The following is an 18,006-nucleotide window of genomic DNA, read 5'->3' as shown; positions in this document are numbered from 1 at the left end:
GGTAGCCTTTGAAGCTGAGGACAGCTCTTTGCCCTTAGCTTGAAATTCTGCCACCCGCATGCTGCCTTCCAGTGGCAAGCAATGTAGGACAGACAGACAGGCTCCAGGCAAACATTCCCAGGCAAAGCTGAGAAGAGGAAGAAAGAGAAATTGAGCCAGTCAGTGAGCACCAAGGCCAGAGGACAGACAGGATGGAAGAGTGCAAGAACAGAGCCTGAGGAGTGCGAGGGCACCGGCAGGCAGTACACTTCCCATGCTCTTTCTTCTCCTGTGTGGCGTGACAGCAGCAGCAGCAGCAGCAGCAGCAGCAGCAAAAGAAAGGTGAGAGCAAGAAATCTCGGCTCTCCTTAAGCTCCAGCTGACAAGCAGCATCCGGGCAGTCTTGGGCAAGCACAAGCGGGATCCCTCACCTCCCGACAGACAGCGCCTATCTGTCCTTCCTCCAGGTACACTGCCCTCAGCACATCAAACAAGGTGCCGCCGTCCATGAACTCCATGGCCAGCCAGAGCTCCGCATCCACCAGGTAGCTGAAAGAAGAAAACCACGGCATGGAGCAACAGAATGGGCATAGCCTCAGTCACCCCAGGGCCTGAGACAGGTTTTTGCAGCTGCTCTCCAAGCTACGGGTGCCACAAGAGACTGTTGAACACCAGCTCCACCTCCTCCCACGCTCTGGAGACATGCAGAGAAATCATCCCCAGCTCTGTTCTCTGCCAGCGACCAAAGGGCATCGTCTCTTTGCGCTTGCACCAGCTAAAAGCTACATTGACACCAGAATATGCCAACCTGTCTAAGTAGGTAACGATATTGGGACTCCTGTTGTCCCTCATGGCCAGGATTTCATTGGCAGCCAGCTCCTCGGACATCTCCTCCTCGAGTGACATGATCTTGATTGCCACCTGCAATGACATTGGCCACCGGTACCTTGAGAAGACACACCCCGCTCGAGATCACAAGGAGCACGGAGCGAGTGCTGGTGCAATGAGGCAGCACGCTGGGCCAAAGTGCCTTGTCACTAGACAGCAGAGCTTAGCAGAAGCACCAAAAGCCATCCCAAATGCATTCTGCCCCCTGAGCCTAGACTGTATTTCAGAGGAACAGCCCCTGCTGCAGACATGGAGCTGCCACCCAAACCTCCAAGCACAGCTCACAGCAGCGGGCAAAGCGCTCCAGAGCTGCAAAATGGCGTGGGGCTCTTGGCACTTTACCTGTTGTCCGCTGCTGGTGTCAAGGGCTTTATAAACAGCTCCAAACCCTCTAGAAAGACAAAAGCAGCAGAAAGAGACCTTTATCCCTCTGGCAGTGAAAGCAAGCCCAGGCAGCAGATCTCCCCAGGCTGCCTGGACGCCTTCCTTAGAAAAAATGCCTGGCTGCAGCATCTCTTCGGCCAACAGCATGTTAGCCCGTGAGCCCTCTGCCATGCGGGGCAGGCTGTCCAAGGGAACACTAAGGTGCAGCATGAAGACCAAGGGCCGCTGGAAATCTCCAAGGCGCACACCCTGCCAGGTCATTTCAGAACCTAAGGGGAACTCTCTCCTTGTGCGGGTGTGCATGCATGTGTGTGTCAAAAAAGGGAGAACAATTTGAGTCAGAAGACTGTCCTTGACAATCTGACCTTTCTTGGATGGCAAGGTGCTCTTTCAGGCCACAAAGCTGCAGGGCCAGGGCTTCTCCCAGCTCCTGCTCCTCACTGCTGCAAGCAAGACACTGCCAGCATCAACTTGTCTTTGATGAGGCCTTTGCATTGCTCTGACCGAGCAGTCCAGGCAGGCGACACGAGGTCAAGCCGGAGCCTGACCATGATTGGAGCTTGCCTGACTTCACGCTTGATATTGCACCAGCCAAAGACCTGGCCCACACTTTTGTAAAATGAGCTGACGTCACGCTTACCCTCGCCCGAGTTCCTCAAATGCCGTGTATTTGCCCGTTGGCCGGCCCGGACTCACGATGCTCCCTGAAAGACAAAAGCAGTGCAGGGCGCTCACTCGCACACAGAGACGCCGCTGCCCAGAGCGTCCCAAAGGCAGCCCCACTGCCCGCAGCTCTGGGCCCTTTGCGGTCCCGCGGCTTCCAGCTGCTGAGACCAGCAAGTGGGAGGGCCATCTTCTCCACCTTTCATCAGGTGGCCTTTCCAAGAAGGCCTTGATTTCTTTCAAGAGCAGCATCTCACGCGATAAGCCAAAATGATGAGCCCTTAAGAAGGGGGCCCTAAGAGGTAAGCAAGGGCCTTTGCTGCCTCCGCAGTCACACCCACCATCACTGGCAGGTCCACTGCCAGGGGCACAAAGTGTCTGGGCCGGAGGAGGAGTAAGAACCAGAGCCAGAAAACACCTGGGGCCAGACAGCTCCCTGGGCAATAGTCACTTGCTACGTGCCAGCCTTCTGCTCAAGCAGAAACAATCTCTGCTTTTGTCTTTGGCCCAGAAGGCAGCCCAGGCAGGGCCAAGCCAGGCCCAGCCGCCCTCACAGGCAGCAGGGACTCCCTGAGCGCTGCCGCGCTTCCTCAGAGCAGAACAACACCTTCTGCAGAGAGGCCTAAGTGCCTCTGAGACTGAGGGCCAGCATCTGGCGCAGCCTACACCCAGACACTCGCACAAGACCCTGCTCTGGCAGACAAGAAATGCACCAGACGGACGTACTCAGTGTCTTCAGGCCCTGCTCCTCCCTCATCTCGGGCTGCTGGGCTGCGCTGCTGCAGGAAGTGCCGGCAGCAGGGCTTGAGCTGGCTGCTGCAGGCCATGCTGGTCCGGCGGCACCAGGTTGAATGGCAGAGCCTGTCTTGCGCTGGGACAAGAAAGGATTGCCCGTCAGAAGGGTGGCTGGCACTCATGCCCCCCCCTAAGCGCACAGCAAAAGCAAGGCCTTGGGAAGGTGCTGCCAGCCACGGCCAGGCCTCTCCAGCTGGAGCAGTTCCCATGTCCCCTTCTCAAAGGCACCTTCGGGAGAAGCCCAAAGGCTACTTGGATCCAGCCCCTCCCGACCACCTCCATGCTCCACGCGTTCAGCTTTTCTGCAAGACACTGGCAACAAGGTATCGATGGGGCTGCCAAATCCACAAAGAGATCAGAGCAGGGCCCCAGAGCCTCGCTGCTTTCCTCCTCCTGTCTTTTCCTGGGCCGGAATGAAATCAGCCCGGAGTTGGCAGGCAACAGTCTGCTCAGAAGCCCGCAGCGTGTCCCTTCTCTGATCTGTTTCACGGATTTCCCTTCTCTATGGCAGCCTTTAGAGAGCGGCCCTTGGGAGCCGCCTTCCAGCCCTGCCCAGACCCACCCGCCCTTTTACAATGCAGGGCTGCCGAGGATTCTCCTCTCCAAACTCTGCTCTGACCGGCTGGAAGTGAAGCACAGCCTGAAGCTAATTAGTCCACGGAGACAGCAGGTCCCTTCCAGGGGCCAGTATCTGCCAGGTACCCTGCAAGGCTGTCAACTGCGTATTTGGGCCGCGCTGTCCGCTGACCACAGGCAGCCTGCACTGACAACGGGCACAAGGGGCTGACTCCTGCACTGAGAGTCACTCAATGCTGCCTCCTGTCTGATCCCAAGAGACACTCTGGCGCCCTCTCAGCATCCCAGCTTCAATGTCAAACTTCAGAACCCATTGGCCAGGGCTCCCCAGCTTGCCTGAAGCCGCACTACGTCACAGCAGGCACACGGCTGCCAGCATCTTCAGCCACGAGCAACAAGGGCTGCTCCAAAACGGGTAGCCTGGCCGTGCGCCAAAGGCAGTGCCAAGCTCAGCTGTCACTTACTGGCTCTGCAAGTTCAGGCTGTGAAGGGACAGCGGCTGAAGGCTTCATCTTCCTTTGCTCCTCTTCATCCTCTTCCTCAATGACAGAGGCAGCCAGAGGAGCTGCTGACCCTGCTGTTGTGCCCTGCAGGCAGACAGAAGTGAGAGAGATGGGCAAAAGCCAGTGCCTTAGGAGCTGCTTTCTATTGAGCTGGGAAAGCACCCAGAAGAAGGGCAAATCATAGACTTTGATACAAGTGGGCCTCTGAGTCACGCAAAGCCGAGGAAGCTGGCTGAACGAGCTGCTACTCCATCTTGCTGTGCATTTGAGCTTCCCTGCTGCCTAGAAGCAGCAAGATGCCTTGGAGCTGTCCCTTTTGCCTTTCATCTCTTGAAAGGCTTTTCACTGGAAAATCAGCAAACAGCCAGTGCTCCCTTTGCTACTGCTGATGCCACCAGGCAGCTGGCCTTTCCTTCAGCCTCCCACGCCGGCACTCCACACTCGGCTGCAACAGGCCAAGCTGGCAGAATTGCTGCACAATTCTCACACGCCAGCAACGTCTCAGCTTCCTTTGCCACTCACCAAAGGACAGGCTTGTCTCCATCCGCGTGTCAGGTGACCTGCAGCCAGCAAGGCAAAAGGAACCAGAGGCCCTTAGAAAAGTGCCTGTGCTGGCCACTCCCACAGCACAAGGCAGTCCCAACACAGAGCATTTCCCTTTCCCAACATGCCTCCAGGAGCAACAGCTCTTTCCCACAGCAAGCAAGAGAACAAGAAGGACGCTAGAGGAGCCTCTGGCTACATTTGGGCCTCTTTTGCCAAGAGAGAAATAGGAAGACGGTGCTGGACATGCCCGCTGCTCTTCAAAACTTTGAGCTTCTCTTGTGCCTAACAGCTCAAGCTACATTTCCCTCTTCCCTTTCCTGCATTTTCCATATACATTCTTTTAAATTGCACGCCCTAATTCCCATCCCTTGGCTAAAGATGATAGCCCAGCAAAGCTTCCACAAAGGGTCCCTTCCCTGTGGCAGCTCCCTGCTGAAGCAGCCCAGGAACAGCTGCTGGGCTCAGCAGCAAACCCTCCCTGCACTGGAGTTTGTGCTGCATGGCCAAGGCAATCGCAGTCTTGGCACAGCATCAAAGGCTCAAGTCATGCAGCCAAGACCTCTAAGGGGTAGAATATGGAGCAAAAGGTGCTTTCCTTCACTCCTGGAGAGAACCACTGAGTTGGTAGAAATACTTCTGAGGATCTGCCCTCAGAGTCTGCAATTTGCAGCTTGTCTTGCTTGAAGCAGCAAGCTGAGGAAATGACAGACTCCGCTGCCGCGCACTCTCCCGGGGAGGGAAGGCAACCGCTGCAGGTTGCATGGCAAATAGTCTGCACGCGCTACCCAGTACAGATGCCCCCTTTGTAGCTGATGCTGCTGGCAGGACATTGACCAAAGCGGTGGCACCTTCACGGCCATTCTGTTCCCAAAGAAACTGGGCCACTGCTGCGGCATAAAGAGCAGAGCCAAGCAAAAGTCGGGCAATGCCAGCCCCAGGAGAAACCTTTACTTACGAGTCAGCTGGGTCAGGTAGTAGCCAGAATAGACAACAGAAAAGATGGTGCAAACGGCGGCACAGACTTGCCCAATCATTTTGGCAGTGCTGTGCGCGTTTGCACGCTGAGTGCCAGCCAAGGGAAAGCCAAGACTCCTCTCGGGGTGCAGGCCGTCTGCTGAGAGCTCCTTGAGCACAAGGATCCTCCTGCAGGGAGCCAGAGGAAGAGCTGCTCTGGACGACCAGGCCTGGCGCGCACCGGGACAACGCTGTGCTGACAGCACTGTGACGTGGCACCTCTGGCTTGACCTCACAATGGCAGCTGCTCTGTGGCTTTCTTGTGCCCAGCAAGACAACCTTGTGTACAGCTGATGCAAAAGAAAAGCCTGGGAAATTCTCCTCACTCACAAAGGCAGTGCTCAAGGCATGCCAGGGGAACTCAGAAAATGCGCCAATCCAAGCGGCATCCAAGCAATGCAAGCAAACATGACTCTTGGTCCCAAAAGCTTTGACTGAAAGCAAGTCTGCTTCTTCTAGGTGGCATCCTAGCTGGTTTGGAAAAGCCTAACTTCTTCAGTGACATTTAGATGGCAAACGAAGCAAAGATAATAAATTTCCAGGACTATTGTAGGCTGCAGTTGCTCCTTGAGCACGCGGGTGCATGCTGACCTATGGAGGGGCTTGACAGCTGGCCTGCAAGCAAAGCCGAGTTCATGGAAGAAATAGCAGTTGATGGTTTTTGAGTGTATCCATAGCAAGGAAGAAGACAAGGCCGTCAGCATGGAAATCCATTAGAAGAGATTCAGGAAAAGTTGCGTATGCTAGACTAGGTGCTGAAGTAGATGTGCATATGTGCCTTATAAATTTCTGTAAAACTTTTGCCAGTTGTATTGACGTTAATTGCTTTGCACCAATGGATAGAAGAAGTTATTGTGATGTAGTTAGTGACTTGAGATCACGCTTTGTTAAGAGTGTATAAGCTGGAGAACATGCAGAATAAAACAAACAAACCTTTTTCTTCTTGGACCCTTGATCACGTGTGTATGCCACGTCCGGCCTAATGGTGACGCTTGCCCCATCTCTGGGTCAAGAAACAAGTCTTGTCTGACTGGTAACTTTTCAACAAGCTGAGAAAGAAATTAGTAGCTGGACATGCAGATTTCTGAATAGAGGAAAGAAAAGTGTTGACAAGAATAAACCTAAGTTTTCAATGCCTGAAGCACTCAAAAATAACATGTTTTGGGATAGTGTACCATGTGTTAGACAGAGTTAAAACAAACCACAACTCATTAGTATCTGGACTTCATTGCCCACTCTGCTTAGAGATGTTGCTTGAAGGCACTTGGTGTCAAGGATCCAGTTCCTGTAGATCACTGTCGACGTAGATCAAAATCCTCCCAACAAATCAGTGTCAAAACCAGCAAGAGTGAGACTTTTGTCCTTGGCAGGAGCTTCCAGGTGCTCCTGGAAGTCACCAGGCCTTGACACAAAGATGTGTATTCAACGGAGGGAGAGAAGCATCATGCTTAGCTCTAAATGTGACCTTTGCTAGCAGATCCTACTAGCAGGCAATAAATTACATTTGTTCTGCACTTCGGCAGAGCCAAGATTGGAATCAAAGTCTAGATCACAGGAGAAGATCACACGAGCCTCAGCTTTTCCAGAAGAGGAAAAATACAAAGGATAGTAAATTTGCGTTGGGTTTACAGGCTATTTTTGCAGATCGATAGACAAGGGATGAAGCTTAAAAGATGAGAGCAAAGGAAAATCAACAGATATGCTGAAAGTGAGTGAAGAGTAAGGGGACCTCAAATTAACTGAAAAGCTGCACAGAAAGCTTCTCTACTTTGTGCACTTGCCTCAAGTTTTCAATGGCAAAATCTAGGAGTACTTCAAACTTATTTTTATTAATTCTAGAAGAAAGACAATCAAAACGGTGTACTTCTGCTTACAGTATCAAGTAAAGCACAGGAAGCCATTAGAGTAAGAAAACTTGTGTTCAGACGGCTGAGGCAGCCTTAGGGGTAGGAGGAATGGGGAGGCGTGGAAATCAGGCCTGTGGGCAACATTCAAGGAGCATCCAGTCCCTGAGCAGTCCTTCACAGTGGGTATGCCAGCAGATGGAGGCGAAATGGAGCCACAGCTGGGTGGGAAAAGGGCCGGGGTGGGGAGCCGTGCTCAGCAGGGGCTCCTGCATCAAATTGCTCAATGACAGGTGTGCTATGCTGTGTGCATGTTTCCAACACCTGGCAACAGCAGGCTGGCCCAGAGGTGGGAAAAGGCCAAGGAGGCAGCAGAGTGGGAATGGGGCTCTGCAGGAGGCCCTGGTGGTTGCACACCCCTGTAGGGGATGAGGCTGGCCCAGAGGGTCCCTGGGGGTCTGGGGTGAAAAGCGGGGAAAAGAGAAGCAGGGAGGAAATGCCAGATGCTGCCGCTGTGAGAATGCCATTCCATCCCACAGGTGACATAGTGAGAGGAGGGTGGCAACAAAATGGTGATTGCTGCTGATCAGCCTGACATCTGCTCAAGACAAGAGGCCCAGAAAGGACTGCACATCTGCCTCCTAGTGCTGTCCTGAATGGCAGCTCATTACCTGGTGTTCATTACCTGTAGGTCTCTCAGCTTCCCACAGGCATGCCACACTTCAGGTAAGCAAAGCTGCTTACCTCACTATGTTCTTTGGGCCTCTGAAAGGGACTGTCCACTTAGCTACAGCCTGGCAAGGAAGGGAGTCTTACAACACTCTGGATATTTTCGACTTTTATTGACACTCGGGCTGAAACAAAGTATCCCCTCGCTGCTTCTTCATCTTCATCATTCTGTCCTGCAGGTGGCCTGCTCAGGCTGACAGCTTGGAGCGCCTGCAGGCTCCAGTTCTGCTGCAGCCCAGCTTTTCCTCTCACTGCTTAATTCTTATTATGACAATTCTTTCATTTCTACTTCAAAGCTTCCCTAAATTAACAACACTCTATCCTAAGCTAAACAATCCTCTACTATCCAAGCTGTCTACGTTCTATAGTTCTTAAAAGTTGATCCCTATAGTTCCTAATTTTTTTCAATTTTCATCTTTTGCAGAAAGAAAAACAACAGAGCTTTAAATTGAACCTAACAACATATCTAACCTAACCTAACCTAACCTCATCTAATCCAACCTAATGCTAACCTAACCTAACAGCTAACCTAACAGCTAACCTAACAGCTAACCTAACAGCTAAACTGAGCAAATATCTACACTATCATGTTTCCTAGCTACGGCACAGCTCCTCTTCAACCTCGGGGGATGGCTGAAGCTCTGCCTAAAGATGACACATCCCCTTTTCCCTCCTCTTGGCTGGCGGGGCATCAGGGCCTCCTCAGGCGCAGGTGTCTCCTCTCCAGTCTTCCTGCACTTGCTTGGCTGAGATGATCAGAGCAGCCAGGCTGGAGGCAGGATCGCCTGAGGTCACGAAGGGATGCTGCCCAGAGGAAAAAGAACAAAGAAAGGAACTCTTACTTTCCAGGATCACTTGAGCCTGCGGGCTCAAGCAGGATTCCCTGGCTACCAGCAAGACACACAAAGAGCACTGAGGGCAGCATGTCCCCCTGCGCCTTCCTGTCCTGGCAGCTTTCTGTGCCACGTGGCCCACACTCCTCCTCCTCCTCATCCCTTCATGCAGGTGTCCTCAGCTGCCAGGGCTTTTTGCCCCTTTGCTTTTTCTTACCTGTAGGAGCTCCTGGGCAGACCAGCGCCTGTCCTCATCTGCCTGCAGGCAGCAGCGGAGGAAGTCGCGCAGGAGAGCCGAGTGGTGCCTGGGGTTCTGCAGTTTTGGGGGCCCGTTCCTTTCTAGCAGTTCAAAAACCTACAGCACATGGATGCAAGAGGACACTCCACCTGCTCCTTTGCTAGCCACACACAGCTCTCTCCACACAGAGCCCTCTTGCTAAGCTGCACCTTACCCGGAGACGGGCTTCCCGCTGGTAAGGAGCTTCCCCTTCCACCATTTCCAGCCCCATGATCCCCAGGGACCAGATGTCCACTTTGGGGCCGTAGGCTTCTCCTCTCACCACCTCCGGTGCCATCCAGCTGGGAGTGCCGACGCTGGAGCTGCGCTTGCTGTGCTCAGGGCTGAGCTGAGCACAGAGGCCAAAGTCACCTGAGGACAAAAACAAAGCCTGTCAAAGCCAGCTACCACTGGCAAAGCAGCCAAAACCATTGCCCTGACCAGGCCATGCTGAATCTAACTGAAAAAGCAGCTGAGCTCTCCTTCCACGTGCCTGGAGCCAGGCAAATAAGGCATCGGCCGCTTCAAAAACACCCTGACGATTCACGCACTGGCCAAGCCGCGCTTCTGCCCCACTGGCCGTCACCAAAATGCAAGCACACGGCATATGCTGGACATGCTGCAGCCCAGCAGGGATACCCACCCAACTTGACGGATCCGTCCGTGCCCACCAGGACGTTGCAACTTTTGATGTCTCTGTGGATGACTTGGCGGGAATGAAGGAAATGCAGTCCTTGCAGGCACTGAGAGAGAAAAAGGAGGGAGGGAAAGTTAACCTGCAGGATCTGATTTCATCCCACCCGCAAGGAAAGAGCTCAAGGGGATTGGCGGCTTTCGCAGGGAATTGTGAGCGAGGGCAAAACATCACGCTGCTGTCACCATGAAGAGCTTGCTGCTTCAACACTCTTGGAAGTTTTTTCTAGATTTCCAAGCAAAGGCATCTGGGCTCCCAAAAGTTCCACCGGCCTTGGGTAGGAAGCGCGCCACCTTTGGCTGGGAGGCGGCACGGCAAAGAATTTTGGGGAAGCCTAGTGGCAGCAGAAGAGGAAACTGCTGGTGACAGCAGCACCTTCGAGCTGTTCCACAATGCATCGCCATGCAGGCTGCAATGGTAGCCTTTGAAGCTGAGGACAGCTCTTTGCCCTTAGCTTGAAATTCTGCCACCCGCATGCTGCCTTCCAGTGGCAAGCAATGTAGGACAGACAGACAGGCTCCAGGCAAACATTCCCAGGCAAAGCTGAGAAGAGGAAGAAAGAGAAATTGAGCCAGTGAGCGAGCACCAAGGCCAGAGGACAGACAGGATGGAAGAGTGCAAGAACAGAGCCTGAGGAGTGCGAGGGCACCGGCAGGCAGTACACTTCCCATGCTCTTTCTTCTCCTGTGTGGCGTGACAGCAGCAGCAGCAGCAGCAGCAGCAGCAGCAGCAGCAGCAAAAGAAAGGTGAGAGCAAGAAATCTCGGCTCTCCTTAAGCTCCAGCTGACAAGCAGCATCCGGGCAGTCTTGGGCAAGCACAAGCGGGATCCCTCACCTCCCGACAGACAGCGCCTATCTGTCCTTCCTCCAGGTACACTGCCCTCAGCACATCAAACAAGGTGCCGCCGTCCATGAACTCCATGGCCAGCCAGAGCTCCGCATCCACCAGGTAGCTGAAAGAAGAAAACCACGGCATGGAGCAACAGAATGGGCATAGCCTCAGTCACCCCAGGGCCTGAGACAGGTTTTTGCAGCTGCTCTCCAAGCTACGGGTGCCACAAGAGACTGTTGAACACCAGCTCCACCTCCTCCCACGCTCTGGAGACATGCAGAGAAATCATCCCCAGCTCTGTTCTCTGCCAGCGACCAAAGGGCATCGTCTCTTTGCGCTTGCACCAGCTAAAGCTACATTGACACCAGAATATGCCAACCTGTCTAAGTAGGTAACGATATTGGGACTCCTGTTGTCCCTCATGGCCAGGATTTCATTGGCAGCCAGCTCCTCGGACATCTCCTCCTCGAGTGACATGATCTTGATTGCCACCTGCAATGACATTGGCCACCGGTACCTTGAGAAGACGCACCCCGCTCGAGATCACAAGGAGCACGGAGCGAGTGCTGGTGCAATGAGGCAGCACGCTGGGCCAAAGTGCCTTGTCACTAGACAGCAGAGCTTAGCAGAAGCACCAAAAGCCATCCCAAATGCATTCTGCCCCCTGAGCCTAGACTGTATTTCAGAGGAACAGCCCCTGCTGCAGACATGGAGCTGCCACCCAAACCTCCAAGCACAGCTCACAGCAGCGGGCAAAGCGCTCCAGAGCTGCAAAATGGCGTGGGGCTCTTGGCACTTTACCTGTTGTCCGCTGCTGGTGTCAAGGGCTTTATAAACAGCTCCAAACCCTCTAGAAAGACAAAAGCAGCAGAAAGAGACCTTTATCCCTCTGGCAGTGAAAGCAAGCCCAGGCAGCAGATCTCCCCAGGCTGCCTGGACGCCTTCCTTAGAAAAAATGCCTGGCTGCAGCATCTCTTCGGCCAACAGCATGTTAGCCCGTGAGCCCTCTGCCATGCGGGGCAGGCTGTCCAAGGGAACACTAAGGTGCAGCATGAAGACCAAGGGCCGCTGGAAATCTCCAAGGCGCACACCCTGCCAGGTCATTTCAGAACCTAAGGGGAACTCTCTCCTTGTGCGGGTGTGCATGCATGTGTGTGTCAAAAAAGGGAGAACAATTTGAGTCAGAAGACTGTCCTTGACAATCTGACCTTTCTTGGATGGCAAGGTGCTCTTTCAGGCCACAAAGCTGCAGGGCCAGGGCTTCTCCCAGCTCCTGCTCCTCACTGCTGCAAGCAAGACACTGCCAGCATCAACTTGTCTTTGATGAGGCCTTTGCATTGCTCTGACCGAGCAGTCCAGGCAGGCGACATGAGGTCAAGCCGGAGCCTGACCATAATTGGAGCTTGCCTGACTTCACGCTTGATATTGCACCAGCCAAAGACCTGGCCCACACTTTTGTAAAATGAGCTGACGTCACGCTTACCCTCGCCCGAGTTCCTCAAATGCCGTGTATTTGCCCGTTGGCCGGCCCGGACTCACGATGCTCCCTGAAAGACAAAAGCAGTGCAGGGCGCTCACTCGCACACAGAGACGCCGCTGCCCAGAGCGTCCCAAAGGCAGCCCCACTGCCCGCAGCTCTGGGCCCTTTGCGGTCCCGCGGCTTCCAGCTGCTGAGACCAGCAAGTGGGAGGGCCATCTTCTCCACCTTTCATCAGGTGGCCTTTCCAAGAAGGCCTTGATTTCTTTCAAGAGCAGCATCTCACGCGATAAGCCAAAATGATGAGCCCTTAAGAAGGGGGCCCTAAGAGGTAAGCAAGGGCCTTTGCTGCCTCCGCAGTCACACCCACCATCACTGGCAGGTCCACTGCCAGGGGCACAAAGTGTCTGGGCCGGAGGAGGAGTAAGAACCAGAGCCAGAAAACACCTGGGGCCAGACAGCTCCCTGGGCAATAGTCACTTGCTACGTGCCAGCCTTCTGCTCAAGCAGAAACAATCTCTGCTTTTGTCTTTGGCCCAGAAGGCAGCCCAGGCAGGGCCAAGCCAGGCCCAGCCGCCCTCACAGGCAGCAGGGACTCCCTGAGCGCTGCCGCGCTTCCTCAGAGCAGAACAACACCTTCTGCAGAGAGGCCTAAGTGCCTCTGAGACTGAGGGCCAGCATCTGGCGCAGCCTACACCCAGACACTCGCACAAGACCCTGCTCTGGCAGACAAGAAATGCACCAGACGGACGTACTCAGTGTCTTCAGGCCCTGCTCCTCCCTCATCTCGGGCTGCTGGGCTGCGCTGCTGCAGGAAGTGCCGGCAGCAGGGCTTGAGCTGGCTGCTGCAGGCCATGCTGGTCCGGCGGCACCAGGTTGAATGGCAGAGCCTGTCTTGCGCTGGGACAAGAAAGGATTGCCCGTCAGAAGGGTGGCTGGCACTCATGCCCCCCCCTAAGCGCACAGCAAAAGCAAGGCCTTGGGAAGGTGCTGCCAGCCACGGCCAGGCCTCTCCAGCTGGAGCAGTTCCCATGTCCCCTTCTCAAAGGCACCTTCGGGAGAAGCCCAAAGGCTACTTGGATCCAGCCCCTCCCGACCACCTCCATGCTCCACGTGTTCAGCTTTTCTGCAAGACACTGGCAACAAGGTATCGATGGGGCTGCCAAATCCACAAAGAGATCAGAGCAGGGCCCCAGAGCCTCGCTGCTTTCCTCCTCCTGTCTTTTCCTGGGCCGGAATGAAATCAGCCCGGAGTTGGCAGGCAACAGTCTGCTCAGAAGCCCGCAGCGTGTCCCTTCTCTGATCTGTTTCACGGATTTCCCTTCTCTATGGCAGCCTTTAGAGAGCGGCCCTTGGGAGCCGCCTTCCAGCCCTGCCCAGACCCACCCGCCCTTTTACAATGCAGGGCTGCCGAGGATTCTCCTCTCCAAACTCTGCTCTGACCGGCTGGAAGTGAAGCACAGCCTGAAGCTAATTAGTCCACGGAGACAGCAGGTCCCTTCCAGGGGCCAGTATCTGCCAGGTACCCTGCAAGGCTGTCAACTGCGTATTTGGGCCGCGCTGTCCGCTGACCACAGGCAGCCTGCACTGACAACGGGCACAAGGGGCTGACTCCTGCACTGAGAGTCACTCAATGCTGCCTCCTGTCTGATCCCAAGAGACACTCTGGCGCCCTCTCAGCATCCCAGCTTCAATGTCAAACTTCAGAACCCATTGGCCAGGGCTCCCCAGCTTGCCTGAAGCCGCACTACGTCACAGCAGGCACACGGCTGCCAGCATCTTCAGCCACGAGCAACAAGGGCTGCTCCAAAACGGGTAGCCTGGCCGTGCGCCAAAGGCAGTGCCAAGCTCAGCTGTCACTTACTGGCTCTGCAAGTTCAGGCTGTGAAGGGACAGCGGCTGAAGGCTTCATCTTCCTTTGCTCCTCTTCATCCTCTTCCTCAATGACAGAGGCAGCCAGAGGAGCTGCTGACCCTGCTGTTGTGCCCTGCAGGCAGACAGAAGTGAGAGAGATGGGCAAAAGCCAGTGCCTTAGGAGCTGCTTTCTATTGAGCTGGGAAAGCACCCAGAAGAAGGGCAAATCATAGACTTTGATACAAGTGGGCCTCTGAGTCACGCAAAGCCGAGGAAGCTGGCTGAACGAGCTGCTACTCCATCTTGCTGTGCATTTGAGCTTCCCTGCTGCCTAGAAGCAGCAAGATGCCTTGGAGCTGTCCCTTTTGCCTTTCATCTCTTGAAAGGCTTTTCACTGGAAAATCAGCAAACAGCCAGTGCTCCCTTTGCTACTGCTGATGCCACCGGGCAGCTGGCCTTTCCTTCAGCCTCCCACGCCGGCACTCCACACTCGGCTGCAACAGGCCAAGCTGGCAGAATTGCTGCACAATTCTCACACGCCAGCAACGTCTCAGCTTCCTTTGCCACTCACCAAAGGACAGGCTTGTCTCCATCCGCGTGTCAGGTGACCTGCAGCCAGCAAGGCAAAAGGAACCAGAGGCCCTTAGAAAAGTGCCTGTGCTGGCCACTCCCACAGCACAAGGCAGTCCCAACACAGAGCATTTCCCTTTCCCAACATGCCTCCAGGAGCAACAGCTCTTTCCCACAGCAAGCAAGAGAACAAGAAGGACGCTAGAGGAGCCTCTGGCTACATTTGGGCCTCTTTTGCCAAGAGAGAAATAGGAAGGCGGTGCTGGAAATGCCCGCTGCTCTTCAAAACTTTGAGCTTCTCTTGTGCCTAACAGCTCAAGCTACATTTCCCTCTTCCCTTTCCTGCATTTTCCATATACATTCTTTTAAATTGCACGCCCTAATTCCCATCCCTTGGCTGAAGATGATAGCCCAGCAAAGCTTCCACAAAGGGTCCCTTCCCTGTGGCAGCTCCCTGCTGAAGCAGCCCAGGAACAGCTGCTGGGCTCAGCAGCAAACCCTCCCTGCACTGGAGTTTGTGCTGCATGGCCAAGGCAATCGCAGTCTTGGCACAGCATCAAAGGCTCAAGTCATGCAGCCAAGACCTCTAAGGGGTAGAATATGGAGCAAAAGGTGCTTTCCTTCACTCCTGGAGAGAACCACTGAGTTGGTAGAAATACTTCTGAGGATCTGCCCTCAGAGTCTGCAATTTGTAGCTTGTCTTGCTTGAAGCAGCAAGCTGAGGAAATGACAGACTCCGCTGCCGCGCACTCTCCCGGGGAGGGAAGGCAACCGCTGCAGGTTGCATGGCAAATAGTCTGCACGCGCTACCCAGTACAGATGCCCCCTTTGTAGCTGATGCTGCTGGCAGGACATTGACCAAAGCGGTGGCACCTTCACGGCCATTCTGTTCCCAAAGAAACTGGGCCACTGCTGCGGCATAAAGAGCAGAGCCAAGCAAAAGTCGGGCAATGCCAGCCCCAGGAGAAACCTTTACTTACGAGTCAGCTGGGTCAGGTAGTAGCCAGAATAGACAACAGAAAAGATGGTGCAAACGGCGGCACAGACTTGCCCAATCATTTTGGCAGTGCTGTGCGCGTTTGCACGCTGAGTGCCAGCCAAGGGAAAGCCAAGACTCCTCTCGGGGTGCAGGCCGTCTGCTGAGAGCTCCTTGAGCACAAGGATCCTCCTGCAGGGAGCCAGCGGAAGAGCTGCTCTGGACGACCAGGCCTGGCGCGCACCGGGACAACGCTGTGCTGACAGCACTGTGACGTGGCACCTCTGGCTTGACCTCACAATGGCAGCTGCTCTGTGGCTTTCTTGTGCCCAGCAAGACAACCTTGTGTACAGCTGATGCAAAAGAAAAGCCTGGGAAATTCTCCTCACTCACAAAGGCAGTGCTCAAGGCATGCCAGGGGAACTCAGAAAATGCGCCAATCCAAGCGGCATCCAAGCAATGCAAGCAAACATGACTCTTGGTCCCAAAAGCTTTGACTGAAAGCAAGTCTGCTTCTTCTAGGTGGCATCCTAGCTGGTTTGGAAAAGCCTAACTTCTTCAGTGACATTTAGATGGCAAACGAAGCAAAGATAATAAATTTCCAGGACTATTGTAGGCTGCAGTTGCTCCTTGAGCACGCGGGTGCATGCTGACCTATGGAGGGGCTTGACAGCTGGCCTGCAAGCAAAGCCGAGTTCATGGAAGAAATAGCAGTTGATGGTTTTTGAGTGTATCCATAGCAAGGAAGAAGACAAGGCCGTCAGCATGGAAATCCATTAGAAGAGATTCAGGAAAAGTTGCGTATGCTAGACTAGGTGCTGAAGTAGATGTGCATATGTGCCTTATAAATTTCTGTAAAACTTTTGCCAGTTGTATTGACGTTAATTGCTTTGCACCAATGGATAGAAGAAGTTATTGTGATGTAGTTAGTGACTTGAGATCACGCTTTGTTAAGAGTGTATAAGCTGGAGAACATGCAGAATAAAACAAACAAACCTTTTTCTTCTTGGACCCTTGATCACGTGTGTATGCCACGTCCGGCCTAATGGTGACGCTTGCCCCATCTCTGGGTCAAGAAACAAGTCTTGTCTGACTGGTAACTTTTCAACAAGCTGAGAAAGAAATTAGTAGCTGGACATGCAGATTTCTGAATAGAGGAAAGAAAAGTGTTGACAAGAATAAACCTAAGTTTTCAATGCCTGAAGCACTCAAAAATAACATGTTTTGGGATAGTGTACCATATGTTAGACAGAGTTAAAACAAACCACAACTCATTAGTATCTGGACTTCATTGCCCACTCTGCTTAGAGATGTTGCTTGAAGGCACTTGGTGTCAAGGATCCAGTTCCTGTAGATCACTGTCGACGTAGATCAAAATCCTCCCAACAAATCAGTGTCAAAACCAGCAAGAGTGAGACTTTTGTCCTTGGCAGTAGCTTCCAGGTGCTCCTGGAAGTCACCAGGCCTTGACACAAAGATGTGTATTCAACGGAGGGAGAGAAGCATCATACTTAGCTCTAAATGTGACCTTTGCTAGCAGATCCTACTAGCAGGCAATAAATTACATTTGTTCTGCACTTCGGCAGAGCCAAGATTGGAATCAAAGTCTAGATCACAGGAGAAGATCACACGAGCCTCAGCTTTTCCAGAAGAGGAAAAATACAAAGGATAGTAAATTTGCGTTGGGTTTACAGGCTATTTTTGCAGATCGATAGACAAGGGATGAAGCTTAAAAGATGAGAGCAAAGGAAAATCAACAGATATGCTGAAAGTGAGTGAAGAGTAAGGGGACCTCAAATTAACTGAAAAGCTGCACAGAAAGCTTCTCTACTTTGTGCACTTGCCTCAAGTTTTCAATGGCAAAATCTAGGAGTACTTCAAACTTATTTTTATTAATTCCAGAAGAAAGACAATCAAAACGGTGTACTTCTGCTTACAGTATCAAGTAAAGCACAGGAAGCCATTAGAGTAAGAAAACTTGTGTTCAGACGGCTGAGGCAGCCTTAGGGGTAGGAGGAATGGGGAGGCGTGGAAATCAGGCCTGTGGGCAACATTCAAGGAGCATCCAGTCCCTGAGCAGTCCTTCACAGTGGGTATGCCAGCAGATGGAGGCGAAATGGAGCCACAGCTGGGTGGGAAAAGGGCCGGGGTGGGGAGCCGTGCTCAGCAGGGGCTCCTGCATCAAATTGCTCAATGACAGGTGTGCTATGCTGTGTGCATGTTTCCAACACCTGGCAACAGCAGGCTGGCCCAGAGGTGGGAAAAGGCCAAGGAGGCAGCAGAGTGGGAATGGGGCTCTGCAGGAGGCCCTGGTGGTTGCACACCCCTGTAGGGGATGAGGCTGGCCCAGAGGGTCCCTGGGGGTCTGGGGTGAAAAGCGGGGAAAAGAGAAGCAGGGAGGAAATGCCAGATGCTGCCGCTGTGAGAATGCCATTCCATCCCACAGGTGACATAGTGAGAGGAGGGTGGCAACAAAATGGTGATTGCTGCTGATCAGCCTGACATCTGATCAAGACAAGAGGCCCAGAAAGGACTGCACATCTGCCTCCTAGTGCTGTCCTGAATGGCAGCT

At 53.5% G+C, this 18,006-nt stretch overlaps 1 protein-coding gene across 1 annotated transcript; it reads right to left on the bottom strand.

Annotated features, from left to right (window-relative positions):
- Window positions 1–8,623: 8,623 nt before the first annotated feature.
- Window positions 8,624–15,517, bottom strand: LOC132087142 (serine/threonine-protein kinase PAK 3-like). The gene is made up of 13 exons (XM_059493199.1): window positions 15,439–15,517; window positions 14,460–14,497; window positions 13,895–14,021; window positions 13,824–13,835; window positions 12,790–12,924; window positions 12,041–12,104; window positions 11,359–11,407; window positions 10,937–11,049; window positions 10,561–10,678; window positions 9,675–9,774; window positions 9,207–9,403; window positions 8,972–9,109; window positions 8,624–8,725 (listed from the first exon to the last, which is right to left on the bottom strand). Exons 1-13 carry the CDS (start codon window positions 15,515–15,517, stop codon window positions 8,624–8,626), a joined length of 1,272 nt encoding a protein of 423 aa, XP_059349182.1.
- Window positions 15,518–18,006: the final 2,489 nt, after the last annotated feature.

This window comes from Ammospiza nelsoni, chromosome Z (assembly GCF_027579445.1).
Source record: "Ammospiza nelsoni isolate bAmmNel1 chromosome Z, bAmmNel1.pri, whole genome shotgun sequence".
NCBI classification, from domain to species: Eukaryota; Metazoa; Chordata; class Aves; order Passeriformes; family Passerellidae; genus Ammospiza; species Ammospiza nelsoni.
Note: the sequence above shows the minus strand (reverse complement) of the source record. Positions and strands in the feature narration are given on the sequence as shown.